Below are 19,544 nucleotides of genomic sequence, written 5' to 3'. Positions count from 1 at the left end.
TCCATCTCTCACCCTGAGTTTCTGGGCCAGAGCCCTATGTAAAGTCCTACCCCATGTCTCTGTTTCTTTGTTTCCATCTGCACTTTGTAGAAGAGCTTTGTATAATTGCAGGGGTGAATATTGCTTGCCCAAATGTGAGACAGTCTCTTGTAACAGGAGGAAGGAAAAGGAAAGGGGTGCTGTGAACTCACTTGTACTGTGAACTACTTTCTGCCCATCTGCACCTTACCATTGTGCACACCTGTCACTGAAAAGACTGTCCAGTATCTGAATAAAACTAATAATGTCTCTGTGACGTGAGGCTCCTCTTTCCTTTAATCTACCATGTCTTACTGACACCATGATTCTTTTCTAGGATATAAGGGAGTAGATAGGGGGTGGGGAGGGACCATCTCCTTTAACTAACAGATTTGGACTGCCTTCTCTCACAGAGTCGGAATGATGTTATCCGAGAACGCTTTGGAATGGACCCCAAACCAGAGATGCTTCTGGGCCTTGCTGCCCTCCACATCTATATCACTGTCTCAGCCACTCGGCCTAGTCAGAAGATCTCGCTCAAGAATGTGGAGTGAGTTGGGCTGGGGCCTTTCGGGATGGTGGCAAATAGCTATGTAGGGAGAAGGTACAATGGTTGAGCTATGTTGCCCTTTTCAGGAATGCAGGAAGTGGAATGGGAGTGAGAATAGGAGTTCCTCTCCTCTAGCCCTTGATGCCCTAGAGCTACAGCTTCTATTAGGGAACTGAGGCCGATATTCTCTTGTTCCAGTCCCTCTTTTCCTTTTTCCCAGTCTCTATTCCTCCATCTGTGCCTTTCAGATTCAGTTTCTGTCTTACCATCTCCTACTCTCTTTCCCTTTTGTGTTTCACTAATCTTTTACTTTTCTTCTGCTTTTAGGAAGGAGTGGGGCCTGGAACCCTTTCTTCCCCCCTCCCTCCTACAGGGCATCAAAGAGAAGAACCTTCGGAAATCTCTCTCACAGCAATTGAAGGCTCACCAAACACATCCTTCTAGCGGCACCAAGGTACCCAGAGGAGGCCACGGGGCACCATGTTCAGGCACTAGAGGTCTCAGGGGGTGCTTCTTCTCTGGTGATACCCACCACTTTTTTTTAGCTCCAGTGCACATCCAGCTTGGTTGGGAATGGGGACAGTCATGGAGAGGAGTTTCTCCAAGCCTGAGTCTTTACCAGAGACAGTTCAGTGGCACTGATACACCTGTGGGTCCTGAAATAAAAGGGCCCAAATGCTGGAGATCATCCTCAGGTCCTTTCACCAATTAGTCAGTGCTGATTGAGCACCTGTCATGTGGAAAGCACTGGACCCTGGGGAGGCACATATTTTCTATGGGAATGATCACTCTGTCCTGCACTAGCTTTTTAATTCATCATTTCTGGTATATGGAATTCTGAGAAGTAAAAGCCAGGGGTGGGGGCGTATGACAAAACTGACCTGGAGAATGGGTCACTTGGTAAGCATGGGAGGGCTCAGGCCACTGCGGCACTAGGACACACTCCTTTGCCTGAGAAACTCCCTCTCCCTGCAAGCCCCTTTTAAGGCTTCTAAAGCTCTTTTTGCTTTAGCTTCCTGCCCAAGAGGCAGGAAGATGGTGAGAGGTACTAGAATCAGCATTCAGATGTAGACATAGGACACAGTCACCCCCGTGTATTCCACCCGTTCCAGATTTCTTATATTACCAACTAGCTTCTCTTTTAAGATGCAAATTTCCCTGGAGAGTTAAGCCATTCCCACCTTGCTGTGCATATTTAATCGGATTGTTTTCTTCTCAGCTGAGAGCACCAGTGCTCACTGGTTCCTCAGTTTTTTTTTTTTTTTTTTTTTTTGAGGCACCCCAGTGCTCCTCCTGGAGCTACAAAGATGAAGAAGGCCTAATCCGGGCCCTAGGAAGCAGGCACAGTCTAGTGGGGAAACACAATTGGCAGTCTCAACACAGTGCTATAGGCACCGTGCTCTGGAAGCACGGAGGGGGATGCCAAGCCTAGGTTGAGAAAGGAGAGTAAGGCCAGGAATTGGTACATTTGATGCCAGAGCTGGGTCTTGGAGGCCAGGCAGACAGGAGTTTTTCTCGATGTAATGGTGGGAGTGGGTAGTAGGAAGAAAACTTTCCCAGGTAGGGAGATCCATCTATGCAAATGCCCAGAGATAGGAGAGACCTTGGTGCAAGGAAAGAAATGCAAATAGCTGCACCCAAGCAAGTACACAGAATACAAGGGGTGTGCTGGGGTGGGGGGAGGAACAAGAGAAGAGGCTGGGGAGGGGAGAGGGGAGCAGGAGCCAGTTCCTGGAGGGCCTGTGTGCTATGAAAAGGGGTTGTGTTTCATCCTGTAGGCAGCAGGGAGCCATCAAAGGGTTTAATCAGAAAGCCAATATGATTAAATGTACTTTGTTTTAGGATGTCCCCTCTAACAGTGTGTGGAAGTGATTGAGGGAAAGGATATTAATACTAAAGATAACCTGACTGTAACCCTGACACAGGTGGGAATGCCAGGCAGTGACTGTGGGGCAAGAGAAGAGGGATGGGTAGAATGAAGAGAGAATTAGAGGAAATAATCAAGATGATTTGGTGACTGGTGACTCTCAGATCAGAGGATGGAGGAGGAGTCCAGTGTCACTCTCAGGTTTCTGATTCAATTGCCCCAGAGATGTTGATGGAGACCTGGAATGGATGAAGAGCAGGCTTGGGAAGTAGGGGTGCTCAGTATTGAAGCATTGAGTGAGACATTCCCCCACCAAGCTGGGGATAGCCAGTATCTAGGTGGCTCTGAGAATCTTAAGAATCTTAGGAGAAATACATTGATTGGGTGGGGCGTCAAGAGTTGGGGAGGAGCTGGGCACAGTGGTGCATGCCTGTAATCCTAGGAGTTCAGGAGGCTGAGGCAGGAGGATCACAGTTTCAAAGCCAGCCTCTGCAACTTAGTGGGGCCCTAAGCAACTCAGCAAGACACTATCTCTAAATAAAATATAAAAAGGGGCTGGGGATGTGGCTCAGTGGCTAAGTGCCCCTGAGTTCAATCCCTGGTACAAAAAAAAAAAAAAAAAGATTTGGAGAAGTATTGGAATTAATCCAAGAAGAAAAATGTAGTCAGATGGATGCTTTACAAAGGAGGATCAGGGGGTCAGAGGAGGGTTTAGAAAGTGAGATGGGATGCTAGAGGTGAAAGCTTCCTGAACTGGAACCTTCCTGCTATTTTCCTCAGGGGCTCCTCACATTGCCAGTGTAGTAGCTTAATGTCTTGAGCCTGTCCTAGGATGTCGAGACTCCTGGTTGAGAACATGGGTTTGTTTTTCCTGTGCTCCTTGTGCTTCTCATATTTGAGCTGGACTGTTTCCACAGGGCTCTGCAATTCAGGCAAAGCTCCAGTACCTTCGAATTCTGAATGAACTTCCCACCTTCACCGGCGTTCTGTTCAACACTGTGGGCCTGGTAAGTGGGGGCACAATGGGGAGGGGGAAGGGGTGTCATCCTTTTGTTGATGTTTGTCCATGGTGGGAGCAAGAGAGGAAGATACAGTTTGCCCTCCATATCCGTGGGTTCTGCATCCATGGATTCTACCAACTATGAATCAAAGCTATTCAAAGAAAAAAATTGTGTCTGTACTGAACGTGTACAGAATTTGTCTTGCATTATTCTCTAAACAACACAGCATAACCACTGTTTACATGATATTTGGTATTATAAGTAATCTAGAGAAGATTCAAAGTATACAGGAGGCTCACATAGGCGATAGACAAATACCATGCCATTTTCTGTCATGGACTAGAGCATCCATGCACTTTGGTATCTGCAGAGGAGAACTGATAAAAATCCCCCATGCATACTGAGGGCTGACTGTATTTGTTTTCAGCATCCCTTCATCACCCCTTTGTGTTCCCCTTCCTCTATTTCAGGGGTTGGCACACTTTTTCTGTAGGCCTGATAGTAAATATTTTAGGCTTTTGCAGGGTCTCTGTGGCAGCAACTCAGCCCCACTGTCTTAGCATAAAAGCACCCATAGACAATGTATTAACAAATGTGCTTTGCTGCATGCCAATAACTATTTAGGGATACAGAAAGCTGAATTTCATGTAATTTTCAAGTGTCACAAAATATGGTTCTTTTGATTTATTTACAGCCATTTAAAAATGTGAAAAACGTTCTTGACTCTTTGCCCATACCAAAATAGATGGTAGGACCAATTTGGCCCATAGGCTATAGCTTGCCAAAACCGGCTCTGTTTAATAGCTCTTACAGATACTCCCAACGGCTCCTACCCTAGGTTTCCTGAGTCCTTATACTGCCCCCTGCTGTCCCAGCACCTTTACTGCCACAGCAATGCCCTAGAGCTGGACACAGCTGACTCCACCCGCAGGACGTGCCCCAGGCTAGTTGACCCAGGTGAAAGGAAATTCAAATCATCCTGCTGATTGGATTCAGGTGCTTGTCATGCTCTGGGGAGAGCACACAGGAGGAAAGTGGCTTATCAAAGTGCCTATAGCCAGACACAAGAGGTTCCTGGGGTGATGCTAATGACAGGGAATGGGCCAACCCCTAAGGGCTCAGGCCTGATGGCTCCAAGGAGCTTGTCGGAAGCATTAAAGGGAATCAAGTCCTTCAGACCAAGAAGTAGCCATTTTACATACTGGAATTTGCAGAACATTGAAAGCCCACTGTCCCCCTACCCAACACCCACACACCATCAAATCTCCCTGCCAACTACCTACCACTGCTGAAATTCCCATTGGCCATTCTTTTGAGTTAAGACTGCTAGAATGCCTATTAAAAGCTACATATCCTCAGGGAGGGAGGCCTCCATTAAGCACCCAATGGACCCTTAACACCTTAGGCAGTTACTTGGTTGGTTCAGCTTTTGGCTTCGGATGAAAAGTTCAGGTTTGAGTGGCAAGTGGTGGGGGAAGGATAAAGGCTAGACACAAAGCTTCTTGCTCAGGCAAAGCACCACCGTGTGGGGGCCTTGAATGACCTGCAGAGACCGTGGAAGGTTCTCTGAGGGCTCCAAAACAAACTTCACCTATTTTCACCATTTTGCTAGAACCAACCCTGCTGCTGCCCACTTTGCCTGCTGCTTAGGCTAAGGTATTGATTTAGACCATGATCTGGGTTCCTATGCTGGAACAGAGGGGTTCCAGACCATTTCCCCTCAAGGTTGTCCTCTGGCCTTGGAACTGAGTCCCAGATATTTCCAGCCCCCAGCAGAACCAATCCAAAGCACATTTTGTGTTTCCTCCTCCCACTTCCTCTTCCTCACCTCTTACCCCATTCTTTATGTTAATGCTACCTGCCATGCTTGGGCACCAGGACGAGAAGCAGTCAGCTACCACTCTCCTAGTGGGACCCCGTCACGGCATCAGCCATGTTATTGACCTCAAAACCAACCTCACCACTGTGCTGTCCGAGTTCAGCAAGATCAGTAAGATCCAGCTGTTCCGGGAGAACCAGGGCGTGGCCCGTGTGGAGACCAGCATCATGGATGCCAAGGTAAGGCCTGCTTTGACAGGCTACTTCTCTCCAGGAACAGGCCTTGGGAACAGAGGAAGAACTAAAGTTGAGGAAGAGAGTTTCAGCCTCTGAAGTTTTCACTAGAGGAGTTTCTGGAGAGGGGAACCTCAACAGTTTCTGGAGAGGGGATAAGTGGGGTCTTTGGCATATGTGACCCAAAAGAATTTCAGTATATGCCAGAAATGCAGACAGATTTATTTAGAAAAGCAAAGATACATTCAAGAGGAAATGTGGTCTATCTTAGGAAAGAGACATCTTTTGGGGTAAGGCAAACAATACACATTCAAGGGAGAATGGGGGCCATCTCCAGAGGGAGAAACAGCAATCCTTTGTTCTAGAGTGTTGATAGAAGAACAGTAGCTAGAGGTGGACTAAGGGAGGAGTCAGAGCAGAGTTTCCAGTGGACCAGGGGTGTAGCTTAGGGGAAGAGAGCTTGCCTGGCAGCCACTAGGCCCTGGGGTCGATCCTAGGATCACAAAAGACAAAGTAAAAATAAACAAACAAACAAATCAATAAATAAAAGACATACCACAACCCTGTACCAGTTTTCCCTGCGCTTGCATACTGTATACACGGAACATCTTGCAGGCTAAGGATTTGGGCTGGGTTGCTCTTGAGTTGCTTGTTTTGCATTTCAAAGGTTCATGGACGTTTCCTGCATTCCAGCATGCCTACTGTTCAAGGTCGCTTCCTTTGGAGACTCAGTATATTTTTCTCTATCTCTTAATTCCTGTCTCAAAATGAAGTTCATTGATTTTGAAATGGTTCAGCTCCTGGGCCCCGTTGGGCTCATCTTTCTTTCCCTTCTCATCCCTCTGGGACATGCCGTTTTAACCATGTAAGAAGGTCAGCCAGCACTAGGGAAGACCGGGAGTGTTAAGCCTGGCTCCTTTCTTCTCCACAGGGCAGGGGAAGTGGAGAACTTGGAGCTACCCCAGGCTGTTATTTCCCAATCATTCTCATGTCACAACACACATAAAAACTCATATTCACGTGGAACTTTGGGGTAAATGGAGCATTCCCATAGATTCTAGCCATCCCAGGCCCTGCCTGGCCGTCTCAAAGGCTGAAAGAGTGAATGTTTTGGCTCATTCCTACCCATTCCACCACAGTGTTTGTGTGTAGTACTCACTTTGCAGTACCCAGGACTGAACCCAGGGGCACTGTACCACTGAGCCATTTCCAAGCCCTTTTTAAATTTTGAGACAGGGTCTTGCTTGCTGAGACTGGTCTTGAATTTGCAATCCTCCTGCCTCAGCCTCCCAAATTTCTGGGATTACCGGCTTGTGCAACCGCCCCTGCCAGGGGGCACTCACTTTGAATCAGAGAGGAGTGGGCATATGAGATGTGGACAGAACCAAGAGGGCCTGGGGAGGGGGGAAGAGGCAGAGCTTCATCCCCATTTCAGCTCTCAGAGCCCAGCTCTTCCAGAACCTCAGAACCTTTCCTACAGAACAGCGCCTTCAGACAGGCAAGCAGCTGTCTCACCTGTGCAAAGCCTGGCAGTGTTGGTCATCCGCCTCCTCCAAGGCTCTCTGTTTGAACACAGTGACCAGCGTGGGCTGGGGGCAGGCCTGCCTGCCAGCTGGCAGAGGCCAGCTGAGAGGAGGTGTGGCTTTCTGTTCTTAAAGGATTTCCCAGGGGGACATGTTGTTAGCAGATTAAGAGGTGGCATGTTTGCTGTTTCTAAAAGAGCAAATTATTTACTTTATTTTTGTATTTGTGAAACCCAGAAAGCTTTAATATGTTAATTCCTCCACCTGTATGTCTCAGGATTCCCATTGGTTTAGGAACCCACCTGGTGCTTATGTTTAATTGGCTCCTAGCCACATCCTCAACCAATGGTTGCTGCCTTCCTCAGATGTTGTTAGGTAAAAAGCCAAGTGAACCGGTAGGGAAGGGGGAGGAAAGACAGGCCAGGCAGGGGAGGTGTGTCTTACTGAGAAATAAAAGGGGTTTAAAACTGAGAAGCAGCTTTCCAACTGAGTCTCCTTCTATGTTCTATGGGTAATTTTCCACATTTGGCTGCATAACAGAATTTTCTTGTGAGCTTTCACAAAATACAGATGTCTGGGTCCTACACTTAGAAAAGATGATTTCATTGGTTGGAGTGCAGCCTAGGCATCAGATTGGTTGTTTGGTTTATTTTGTTTTTCAGTTTCCCAGGTGATTTTGTAGTACAACCAGTTTAAGAGCACACAGGTTTAAGACCTGTGTCACCAAAGGTCTGGAAGGAAACTGATCAAGCAGGGGGGTCTGTGGGTATTGCCTGAGTGAAAATCACTATGCACATTTCTACAAGTGCGCCAGCCAACCATTGCCAAAAGCTCCATCCTTGTCCCTGATGCCAATCCAATAATGAGGACTTGGTTTTGAGAAAAAGGAAAAAGGTTTATTGCTTTGCTAGCAAAGGAGAAACACAGGAGACTCCTGTCCCAAATGCTATATTTCTGCCCATCAGCAGGAACGGGGTGGGGGGGCTTTTAAAGAGGTGACTCAAAGGCTACATTCCATGTGTTCTCTCTCTGGAGTTGCAATTCACTAGTTAATTTGGGAGTCATTTCTGAGATCCTCTGGTACCATCCCCAAAGTCTGGATTACTTTTATCCTCTGGTGGGTGTGTGCTCAAGGACAGATAAATCTGCCTAGGATGGGGAAGAAAGGTAATCCTGTTTCCCCTGAGATTAGGGAGGGGGAGAGATTAAGGAGGAGAAGGGAGAGAGGAAGAGAAACATGTTCATTTTAAAAATAAGTTGCAGTGGCAGAGGAGCAAGGGCTACATTCAAAGCATAAAGTGGACCACTGTTACGCAACAACAGTTGGCATAATGCTCCAGAGAAGCTCTACCCTTCTTGGGAGGTTAGATTCACAAGAACACGTGACCTGCCTAAAAAACACAACATCAAAACATGTATAGATCTCTCAACCAGACCAGTCACATTCAAATTCCAGGTCTATCATTTCCTAGCTCCGTGGTCCTGAGAAAGTGTCATAACCTCTCTGAATTCCAGTTTTCTCAACTGCAAAATGGATCACCTATATCAAAAAGTTGTTATCAAGATTGAGAGGGGGCTGTGGTTGTGACTCAGTGGTGGAGCACTTTCCTACCATGTGTGCCTAGCATGTGTGAAGCACTGGGTTTGATCCTTAGCATCACATAAAAATAAGTAAAATGAAGGTATAAAAAAATACAATAACATTTTTTAAAAGATTAAGGGAGAGGGTATGGGCATGGTGGCACATGCCTGTTAATCCTAGTGGCTCAGGAGGCTGAGGCAGGATGATCTCAAGTTCAAAGCCAAACTCAGCAACATCATGAGGCACTAGGTAACTCAGTGAGATCCTGTCTCTAAATAAAATACAAAAAATGGCTGGGGATGTGGCTCAATGGATAAGTGCACCTAGGTTCAATCCCTGGTACAAAAATATATATAAAGTGAGAGGGCTGGGGATGTAGCTCTGTGGTAGATCACTTGCCTATTTTATGCGAGGCTCTGGGTTCAACCCCCAGTACCACAATAAAAATAAAAATAAAAATAAAAAAACCTAAAAATGATTAAATGAGAAAATACACATGAGGGCTTGGGATATAGCTCAGTTGGTAGAGTGCTTGCCTCCCATGCACAAGGCCCTGGGTTCAATCCCCAGCAGTGCAAAAAAAATAATAATAATAATAAAAGAAAAGAAAAAGGGAAAAGAAAAGAAAATACACATGAAATGGCTTAGTATACTGCCTGGCACATAGTAGGTGCTCAACAAATGAAACCTATTGTTTTTTTTCAAAAGCAAAACATCACTTTGAAAAAGTAATAGAAAATAAATATAGATAAGTGTGGTATGGAACATAGAACACAAGAACAGGAAGGAGTTAACTAGAACTGCCTTCCCACAAGAGGATGTTTTAAGCTGGATCTTGAAGTGATAGGCATGAATTAGCAGAGATAAGTGGGATGTGTTCAAAGGCAAGGAGCAAGCATGGAAATAAGCAAACCATATGTGCAGGTCGATAAGCATAGTTGCTTGGCTAGAGAAGAAAATAACAAGAAAAGAGATGAAACAGACTGGGGGTAAGCAGAATAAGTTGGCTTTAAGGGTCAGTCCAAGGAATTTAGACTGAATGAGGTAGAATAGTGGTAATCCACTGTAGGTCATTGAGCAGAGGGGTGATGGTATGTAAGCTGATTTGATCTAGGGTGCAAGATGGATGGGAGCAAGGCTAGTGTGAAGCCCAGGAAGTGAGGAGAGGATTATGGTACCAGTCCAAAGGCAAAATAATAAGGGCCTGAGCTGGAAGAACAGCAGTGGTTAAGGAGTAAGAGTAGGTGTGAAGCATGTAGACTCATTAAGTTGCACATGTGACCAGTGCAATAGCTCATACTTGTAATCTCAGGCTCACGTAGGAGGATGGCAAGTTCAAGGCCAGTCTTGGCAAGTTAGTGAGATCCTGTCTCAAAAAATAAAAAAATAAAAGGGCTGGGGATATAGCCCAGAGGTAAAACACCCTGGGTTCAGTCCGCAGTACCCCACCTGCAAATTGTGTATCCTCCCCCACACACCTGTCTGGCACATGCATTGCACGTGTCTTGATATATGTAGCCCCCTTGCCTACTATGTGCAGCCCAAGTGCACTGAAGAACAGTAGTACATGCACAGCACTCCCTTAAGTCATTAGTGGGTGGCGAGGAGAGACTGCATTATGGGATAAATAGGAGATGATGTTGGCAAATGGATGGGGCTAGAAGTTTGCACTTTGAGAGTGGGAAATAGTTAATGGTTAGGTAGATGATATGAGTACTTAAATACAACTGTCAGATGGTAGATGGTTCGGTTATGCCCCACTTTAAACAACTGATAAAGTGCCTGTGGAAAACTACAGGAAAATCAGTCACTTTATGTCAAAATGTCTCTACTTTGTAATGAGATTTACCCTATATGGGAGCTAGAATAATGCCCCTCCAAAATGTCTGTGCCCTAATCAACAGAACATGTGAATATGCTGTGCTATATGGCAAGAGGGGAATTTAATGTTGCAGATGGAATTAAGATCGCTAATCCACTGATCTTTTTTTTTTAAATTTTTATTGTAAACAAATGGGATACATGTTGTTTCTGTTTGTACATGGAGTAACAGCATACCATTTGCATATTCATACATTTACATAGGGTAATGATGTTTGATTCATTCTGTTATTTTTCCTTCCCCCCCCACCCCTCCCACCCCTCTTTTCCCTCTATACGGTCCTTCCTTCCTCCATTCTTGCCCCTCCCACCCCCCATTATGTGTCATCATCCGATTATCAGTGAGATCATTTGTCCTTTGGTTTTTTGAAATTGGCTTATCTCACTTAGCATGATATTCTCCAATTTCATCCATTTGCCTGCAAATGCCATAATTTTATTATTCTTTATAGCTGAGCAATATTCCATTGTATATATATACCACAGTTTCTTTATCCATTCATCAATTGAAGGACATCTAGGTCGGTTCCACAATCTGGCTATTGTGAATTGAGCAGCTATGAACATTGATGTGGCTGTATCTCTGTAGTATGCTGATTTTAAGTCCTTTGGGGTATAGGCCGAGGAGTGAGATAGCTGGGTCAAATGGTGGGTCCATTCCAAGTTTTCTAAGGAATCTCCACACTGCTTTCCAGAGTGGCTGCACTAGTTTGCAGCCCCACCAGCAATGTATGAGTGTACCTTTTTCCCCACATCCTCGCCAACACCTATTGTTGCTTGTGTTCTTGATACTCGCCATTCTAATTGGGGTGAGATGAAATCTTAGGGTAGTTTTGATTTGCATTTCTTTTATTACTAGAGATGTTGAACATTTTTTCATATGTTTGTTGATTGCTTGTAGATCTTTTTCTGTGAAGCGTCTGTTCATATCCTTAGCCCATTTGTTGATAATCCACTGATCTTAAACTTGGGAGGTTGGCCTAGATTATCCAGGCAGCACCAATGTGATCACAAGTTTCCTTGGAAGTGAAAGACAATGAAGTTCAGAAAGATTTTTGTGGGGGGCAAGAATGGAGGAAGGAGGGACTGTATAGAAGGATAAGAGGGGTGGGAGGGGTGGGGGGAGGAAAAAAATAACAGAATGAATCAAAAACTATTACCCTAGGTAAATGTATGATTACACAAATGGTATGCCTTTACTTCATGTACAAACAGAGAAACAAGATGTATCCCATTTGTTTACAATAAAAATAAATTAAAATAAAAAAGAGGGATGGGGAGGGGGTGGGAGGAAGGAAAAATAACAGTGAGACAAACATCATTACCCTGTGTACATATGATTACACAAATTTTGCGATTCTACTTTGTGTCCAACCAGAGAAACAAAAGTCGTACCCCATTTGCGTATGATGAATCAAAGTAAATCTTTAAAAAATGTGAAAATAATCATAAAAAAAGAAAGATTTTTGTGGGTGTGTGGTGTTGTGGGTTGAACCGAGGGCCTAGATACATGTTAGTTTAGTTCTCTACCACTTAGTTACATCTCCAGCCCTAGAGAGATGTGGTCTAAGGACTCAGCCCAACCTTGCTGGCTTGACGATAGAGGAAAGGACCATGAGCCAAAGAGTGTGGGAAGCCAGAAAAGGAAAGGCAACAGATTCTCCCATACAGTTCTCAAAAGGGACACAGACAGGCCTACACTTGATTTTAGCTCAGTCAGAATTCTGACCTCCAGAACTGACAGGGAATAGATGTATATTCTTTAAACCACTAATTTTTAAAATATTTTATTGGTTCATTGTAGTTACACAGAATAGTGGAATTCATTGTTACATATCCATACAGGCCTATGATAGATATAACAATATAATTTGGTTGATATCATTCCCCAGTATTTCCTCTTTCCCTCTTCTCCCTCCTCCTGGTCCCTTTCCTATACTCTACTGATCTCCCTTTGATGTTCATGAGATTTTCCCCACCCCCACCTTTCTTTTCCTTTTTCCTTTCAAGCTTCCAGATATGAGAGAAAACAAACAACCCTTGAATTTCTGAGCTTGGCTCATTTTACTAAACATAATGTTAAACCACTGAATTTATAGCCATTTGTTATAGCAGCAACAGGAAATTAATAGACTGAGATTCCTTCAAATAGCAGGTACTCGTATACTACATTAATGATATGATTTCATTGATAAACATGCTGTTCACACCCAATCTCTGTTACATAAAATCAGACACACCCATAATCAGAGATGTCTGCTGTATGTGTCACTGGTTATACGTTTGTGCTCTGTGAGATGGACAAAGCAATTTTTAATTCTTTTTCAGATAAATCAACAGGCAACATCATATTGTTAGCTTGAAAGCAGCCATAGTGGGAATATGTACACCAGAGAACATGGCAAATACCACAAATCAGGATTTGTAAGAATTGATTGCAAAACATTTGCCAGTATACCACTGTGTAAGAACACTATTTCAGAGTTCTGAATTTACTTAACAGGAACATGGACATTAAAAAACAAATTTGGTCCATTTCCCCCTAGATATGCCATTCTGCTCTTGGAATATTCTGGAAGGGCCTGGTGAAATTAAGATTATTCACTGATTGCTGTTTCAACTTCATTGCTTGATATTGGTCTGTTTATATTTACTATATCTTCCTGGTTCAATTTCGACAGGTCAAATTATTTTTTAAAAAAGATTATTTCTGAAAACAGTTCTCAGCCATGACTGCATGTAAGAATCACATATGGGGATTTAAAAAACACTGCATGCTCCAGCTCTTCCTTCTAGACCATTTAAATCAGAATTTCTGGGAGTAGGACCCAGGCATATATAGAACTTGTGGCTTCCCAGGTGATTCTAATATGCATCAGAACCGAGAACTGTTGCCTTAAGTGATATTTTGCCTTGCCCCCAAATTATCTGACTCTACTCAATTAGCCTTTCCCAGTGCTGTGGAGGCAAGACCTCCATCTTGTGCTTTTGCCTCTCCAGACCCCTGAATTTCCATCCTTTTTCTGTCATCAGAGACGCTAAAGTGAACTGAGGCTACTTTGGGGCACCCCAGGAAGGAGATGCGGCTGGAGCATGTCAAATTAATCCCTGCTGTACCTTTCCTGACTGACTCATGCCTCAGACTCCATTCTCCTTATCTTATTTTCCACTTGAAGATGGCCTGGGCATTATTTCACTCAGCTTATTTGCTTGTAGTGGAGTGAACATGAGGTAGTGTTCAAATATCTTACTTCAAGAGACAGCAGTCTGGGACTGAGACACCACTGGGCCATTACCATACCCCATTACCACAGAAGCACATAAGGGGAAGAAAGAAACTGTCAAAGAAATGTCCCATGGGATCTCTTGTGGCCCTGTGTGCCTGCGATTGTCATGTTTGAGCTGTATTGCTCTAGTGCTTTCTGTAGGGACAAGCATTACATTAGACATCATGATCATTAAAATCCTATTTAAAGTAAAATGTTGTTTTTGAAGGTTTCTAAGAAGCCCATCCAACCTTTTTGCTAGCCTGCCTTTGATTTGATTTTTACCCCTGTTGGCAAAAAGCACATCTGTGTTTCTTTTACAAGCCACAGTTGGCCTGTGCTGGGGCCCAGTTGGCTGTCTGGGATATGCCAGGAGGTTTCTGGTGTGCTGTGCTGAGCCAGCTGGGGATGAGCTTGGCCTTCCCTGTGTACAGGATTGTGCCTTCATGCTGTTTTATTGCCAGCATCAGGCTGTATTGGGGGTAAGGGGAAACTGAATTGAAGTCAGACAGTTAAATCAATTGACCAATGAGTCACCCAGCCTCCCGTCAGTAATTCTGTCCATTAGCCAGTCAACCAGCCAGCCAGGTAACTAAGCAGTCAGAATGGGAGGCTGTTCAGCATTCTGCCTTCCTGCAGCCAGCTTGGCAGCCAATGCATGAGTGAGTCAGACTGCCCTGTAGTCAGTCAGCCTATCAGTCTGTCCATCAGTCAGCCAGCCACTCAGCCTGTACACTGGTCAAGTGTTTTCCTCATTCTATTTGTCAGTCAGTGTCATTTCCTCAAAGAAGCTTCCTCCAGCTTCCACAATCAAATGTCACACATGCACATCTTCACACCCACCCACCCACTGCTCTAGGACATTCTATGTACTGATAGCTCTCTGTACTTTTTCTTCGTAGTGCTTATCACACCTTGCAGTCATATTCATTTGTGTGAGTATTTGATTTATCCTATTTCCTGCCAGATTATAAGGTCCATGTGATGGGGACTGGGACAGCCTGTTCTGAAATGAATGAATGTAGCTGTCCATTGGTCATACTTTCCAGGAGGCAACTAGCCCATTTGTAGCAGCCAGCCAGGTGGACAAAACAGCACAGAAGCATTTCAACCAGAGGGACAGCATGGGTTAATGTTTGGAGATGTGAAAGAGCATGCTGAACTGTAAATGATATGTCATTGCTGGAGCATAGGGTGAGGGACAGTGACAGGAGGAGGAGGGCACAGCCAGAGAGGTAAGGGAGATGTGGTTGCAGATGTAGGTTGGGTCCAGGTTCCAAAGGGCTCTGTAGGCCGTTGTAAGGCAGATTTTGCCCTGTGTGGCATGAACTATGGAAGATTTTAAGTGACAATAAGAGTTGTGCTTTAGAAAGACCCCTTAGGCAACATTATGGAGGTGAAGTGGAGGGAAGTAGGAAGAAACTGGAGGCAGAAGGACCAATCAGGAGGCTATTGGAGGGAGGTCCCTAGGTTCATGTGTCCTAACCTCCTCCATATCATGAGCAAATGTCACAATCTGTATGACAGTACATACCCACAGATGAGGTAGCTTTTCATCAGAGTCTTGATATCAGCACACTTGTCAACCATTCACATATACCTTGAGAAGTTTGGGTCTGGGAGGAAGATGATGAGGGTCTGAAATAAAATGGTGGCAGCAGAGATGGCTGTGGTGTCTGTGAATGCTCCTGAGGCAGAGCTAGTGAGTCTTGGACCCTCAAAGTAAGGGTGGTAGCAGCCATCCAACCTCTATGTGTCCTGCTATTGGTGACAGGGTGTGAAACAGGGATATCTAACTCACCCTGCCCAGTTCCATACCCAATGTCTTTTTCCTTGTAGGTAAGATTAACCATTCTGCTATGACTGGAAAACATCCATTAACTGAAGGTATAAACCTCCTCAAGGGCGCTCCCCACTTTTTTTGATACTGGGGATTGAACCCAGGAGTACTTAACCACTGAGCCACATCCCCAGCCCTTTTTATATTTTATTTAGAGACAGGGTTCAACTAATTAGCTTAGGGTCTCAGTAATTTGCTGAGGCTAGCCTTGAACTTGTGATCCTCCTGCCTCAGCATCCCAAATTGCTGGGATTACAGGTGTGTGCCACTGTACCTGGCTTATAAATAAAATTTTATTAGAAGAGTCACAATCATTTGTTTAGTTTACAGATTATCTATGACTATTTTCATCCTATGATGGCAGTGTTGTTGCAAGGCCTGTGAGACCCATAAGGCCTAATATATTTACTATCTAGTCCTTTATAGAAAAAGCTACCAATCCCTGGTCTATGTGATCTATAAAATTTCAACACAAGCTGTGTGTTGGAATCTTGGGAGATAGCAAAGTAAACTAGTGAAACTTGAGCTAACTGAGCTCGTTGGGATTCAGAATTGTACCTAAGGTGATAATAACTACCAAAGAAGGCTAATATAGTTGGTGACCAAGTGCTCATTATGTCACTTCCTTTTTACTGGAAAGGCCACTACCCTAGTGGTGGTCCTAAATCATCTCTCTCATGAATTGTTTACAGTAACCTCCCTGATGAGAGAAGGATTTCATTCCCTCTTAATTCTTTTTTCTCGTTTTCTTTTCCTTTTTTGACACTGGGGATTGAACCCAGAGGCACTTTACCTCTCATTACCATGGAGCCACATTCCCAACCCTTTTTTTATTTAGAGACAGGTTCTCACTAAGTTGCTTAGGAAAACTTGCTAAGTTCGCTAAGGCTGGCTTTGAACTTGTGATCCTCCTGCCTCTGCTTCCTGAGTTACTGGGATCACAGGTGCGCACCATTACACCCAGCCTAATTCTTCTATCTGTTAATGCCTGGTCTGGGAATTCCAAAAGGCCGTGGCCACCCACATCTCCATGGCTCCCTTTTTAGTCAATCTTCAGTAGTCATTTTATGGAGACCACTGCCCTATGCCAGGGAAGTTGCAACCCTCAGATTTCAGTCTGATCCATATGTAATCAAGCCATACTTTTAAAATTTTGGTACAGATATTAGAAAGTTTTCTTGAAAAGGTACTGCTTTTTTTGTATATAATTGCTAGATCTCTGCATTAGGCAGCCTACCATCACTGTGACAAGATCCTTGAGAAAATCAACTTAAAGGAGGAAAGAGTTTTTTGGCTCATGGTTTCAAAGGTCCATGGTCACATGGCTCTGTTGTTTCTGAGCCTGTGGTAAACCAGAACATCATGGCAGGGAGCACATGGTGCAGCAAAGCTGACACACCATGGCAGCAAGGAAGCAAAGAAAGAGCTCACTTTTAAAACAAAGCCACTCCTCCAAAACCCTTGAATCCATATAAATCCATAAATGAATTAATCCACTGATGAGGTCAGAACCCTCGTGATCCAATCACCTCGCCAAGATCCTGCCTCTGACACTGCTGCACTGAGGACCAAGCCTTCAACACCTGAGCCTTTTGGGGTCATTTTTCATCCAAGCCATAGCTGAATAGAGTGGCACACATCTATAATCCCAGCTACTTGGAAGTCTGAAGCAAGAGGATCACAAGTGTGAGGCCAACCTCAGCAACCTACTGGGACCCTATCTCAAAATGAAATGAAATAAAAAGGGTTGGGGATGCAGTTCAGTGGTAGGGCACTCATGCAAGGCCCGGGGTTCAATCCCCAGTACCAAAATAAAAGCACCAATGCAGATTTTAAGGCCACTTTGGGAAAGAGAGGGAAGAATAAGAAGATCTGAGCAGGACTGAAAGTCAGAAAATATTTGGCCCTAAAAGCACAGCTATGACTTGATTTCATAGAGTGTCTCCTATGTTCAGGAAACTGCTCTGGGTATTGTAGGGGCCTATGGAGATGAGCATGAGATCATTCTTGCACCCAAGTTGTTTACAGCTAAGGGTGTTCCAGGCCATTCCTCAGCCTAGCCTAGACTCCCAGCTCTCTCAGCTGGCCTGCATATCTGCTGAGCTCTAACAAGCACAAATACAGCCAGCCACACAACAGTCACATGATGTTATGTAATTTTGGTCTTTTTCAGTAAAGGTGGTTCATCAAATGTGTGAGTAAAGGTTGATTTAATTTTGCTATGTAGGTAAGAATTTACTACAAAGAAATTCTAAAATCAGAAGAAACTGTTAGGTTATATGCCTCAATTTTTGTTTCAGAAAGTATGGTTCTTATAACTATAGAAGCCATCTCTTTTCTTTTTGTTGTTGTTGCCATCCTCCTGGAAATGTCCCTGCCTTCCATTTTCTCACGACTTTGTGTCTTCTCATCTCTTCTGCAGCCTCTGGTGCTGTTGATGGAGTGGCCCGAAGCCACCAACTTTGCCTGCCTGATTGCGGGGTACTGCCGCCTGTTGCTGGATTCCAGGAAGATGGTCTTCTCCAGGCCTGCCAGCCAGCCTCTTCCACCTCCAATGATCAAGGCAGGTAGGGCTCAGCCTCAGTTTTCCGTGTGCCAGAGGCCCTTTGAACCCTGGAGATGTAGAGGGAGGAGTTCTGCTGCCTTAGCACTCACTCCATGCCAACAGTACCAGGTTTCCCAGTAGTGAACACTGTAGCATGCATCTCAACTGGCACATCCCGACCCCATAGGAAAGATAGCAGGCCTTTGCATGTGCCTGTTCTACAAAGGATGCCTATAGCAACACATTCTGATTAAGTTGGTGAATACAATAAAAATAGCACACACACAAGAGAGCCAATTAAAGAATTGCTTTGGCAAGGCATGGTGGTGCACACCTGTAATCCTAGCTACCCCAGAGGCTGAGGTTGAAGGATCGCAGGTTCACTACAAGAATGGAAAACACAGTGAGATTCCGTCTCAAAATAACAGTTGCAATGAATTTAAGACAAAGCATTAGAGGTACAGAGAGCCCGCAGGAGATTCCTCCATGTTCTAGCTTAGTTGAAGTGGGATGGAAAATGAGGGTAGATGTTCTTTTTTGATCATCATAGTGGGGCTTGACAGAGCTGACTGAAATATAAGGTCATTGAAAGCTGGAGTCAGGTAGGTGGCAGGGAGACTGGCAGGCCCAGAAGAAGGTTTAAGGTAGGAGAAGATTATGATGAAGAACAAGCCCAATCCCTGGACAGAGAACTTCCCCGTTAGGCAACACAATGTAACTACTTCTTGGAGCTACCCTGGGGATGGTACAAACAGGGGCCTTGGGGAAAATCAGCCTAGTCCACGCACTGCTGCCCAGAACTGAAACTGGAGAAGAAGGTGACCCAAAGAGCAGGTAGTCCACATATTAGACAAACTCAAATATATCCAGGAAGTGCTCCCCCACCCCAGCTCCCAAGCATCATGAGCAAAACTGAAACTTAACACTTAGTAGTCACCCTTTCCATGTGCTTAAACCTTTTGATCAACTTACCTTTGCCAGTTGACTATTTCTTCTCTCTTCATTACTTTCTTGTGAACTGGGGATGTGGCTCCATGGTAGAGTACTTGCCTAGTATGCACAAGGCCCCAGGTTCAATCCCTAGCACTGAAAAAAATTAATTAATTAATTTTTAAAAAGACTTTCCTGGGGCTGGGGATATAGCTCAGTTGGTAGAGTACTTGCCTCGCAAGCACAAAGCCCTGGGTTCAATCCCCAGCACTGCAAAAAAAAAAAAAAAAAGAAAGACTTTCTTGGTTTTCAGAATGGTCACTTCTGATCTACATTGAGGTGTTTTTAAAAACTATTTTTTAGTTGTAGATTGACACAATACCTTTATTTTGTTTATTTTTCTGTGGTGCCAAGGGTCAAATCCAGTGCCTCACATGTGCCAGGCAAGTTCTCTACCACTGAGCTACATTCCCAGCTGCCTGAGGTGAT

At 44.5% G+C, this 19,544-nt stretch overlaps 1 protein-coding gene across 10 annotated transcripts in view; it reads left to right on the top strand.

Moving 5' to 3' along the window:
- The window catches only part of FRMPD3 (FERM and PDZ domain containing 3), a 143,264-nt gene that overhangs the window by 106,418 nt on the left and 17,302 nt on the right, over positions 1 to 19,544 (top strand). For all 10 annotated transcript variants that reach the window (XM_079123695.1, XM_079123697.1, XM_079123702.1 and 7 more), the window contains 5 exons: positions 432 to 568; positions 896 to 1,022; positions 3,353 to 3,442; positions 5,315 to 5,494; positions 18,003 to 18,147. In XM_079123695.1, the coding sequence (XP_078979821.1) occupies positions 432 to 568; positions 896 to 1,022; positions 3,353 to 3,442; positions 5,315 to 5,494; positions 18,003 to 18,147 (679 nt within the window). The remainder of the gene's footprint in view (positions 1 to 431; positions 569 to 895; positions 1,023 to 3,352; positions 3,443 to 5,314; positions 5,495 to 18,002; positions 18,148 to 19,544) is intronic.

The sequence above is a fragment of the Sciurus vulgaris genome (assembly GCF_902686455.1).
Source record: "Sciurus vulgaris genome assembly, chromosome: X".
Classification (NCBI taxonomy): Eukaryota; Metazoa; Chordata; class Mammalia; order Rodentia; family Sciuridae; genus Sciurus; species Sciurus vulgaris.
This window is presented reverse-complemented; position numbering and strand designations above follow the sequence as displayed.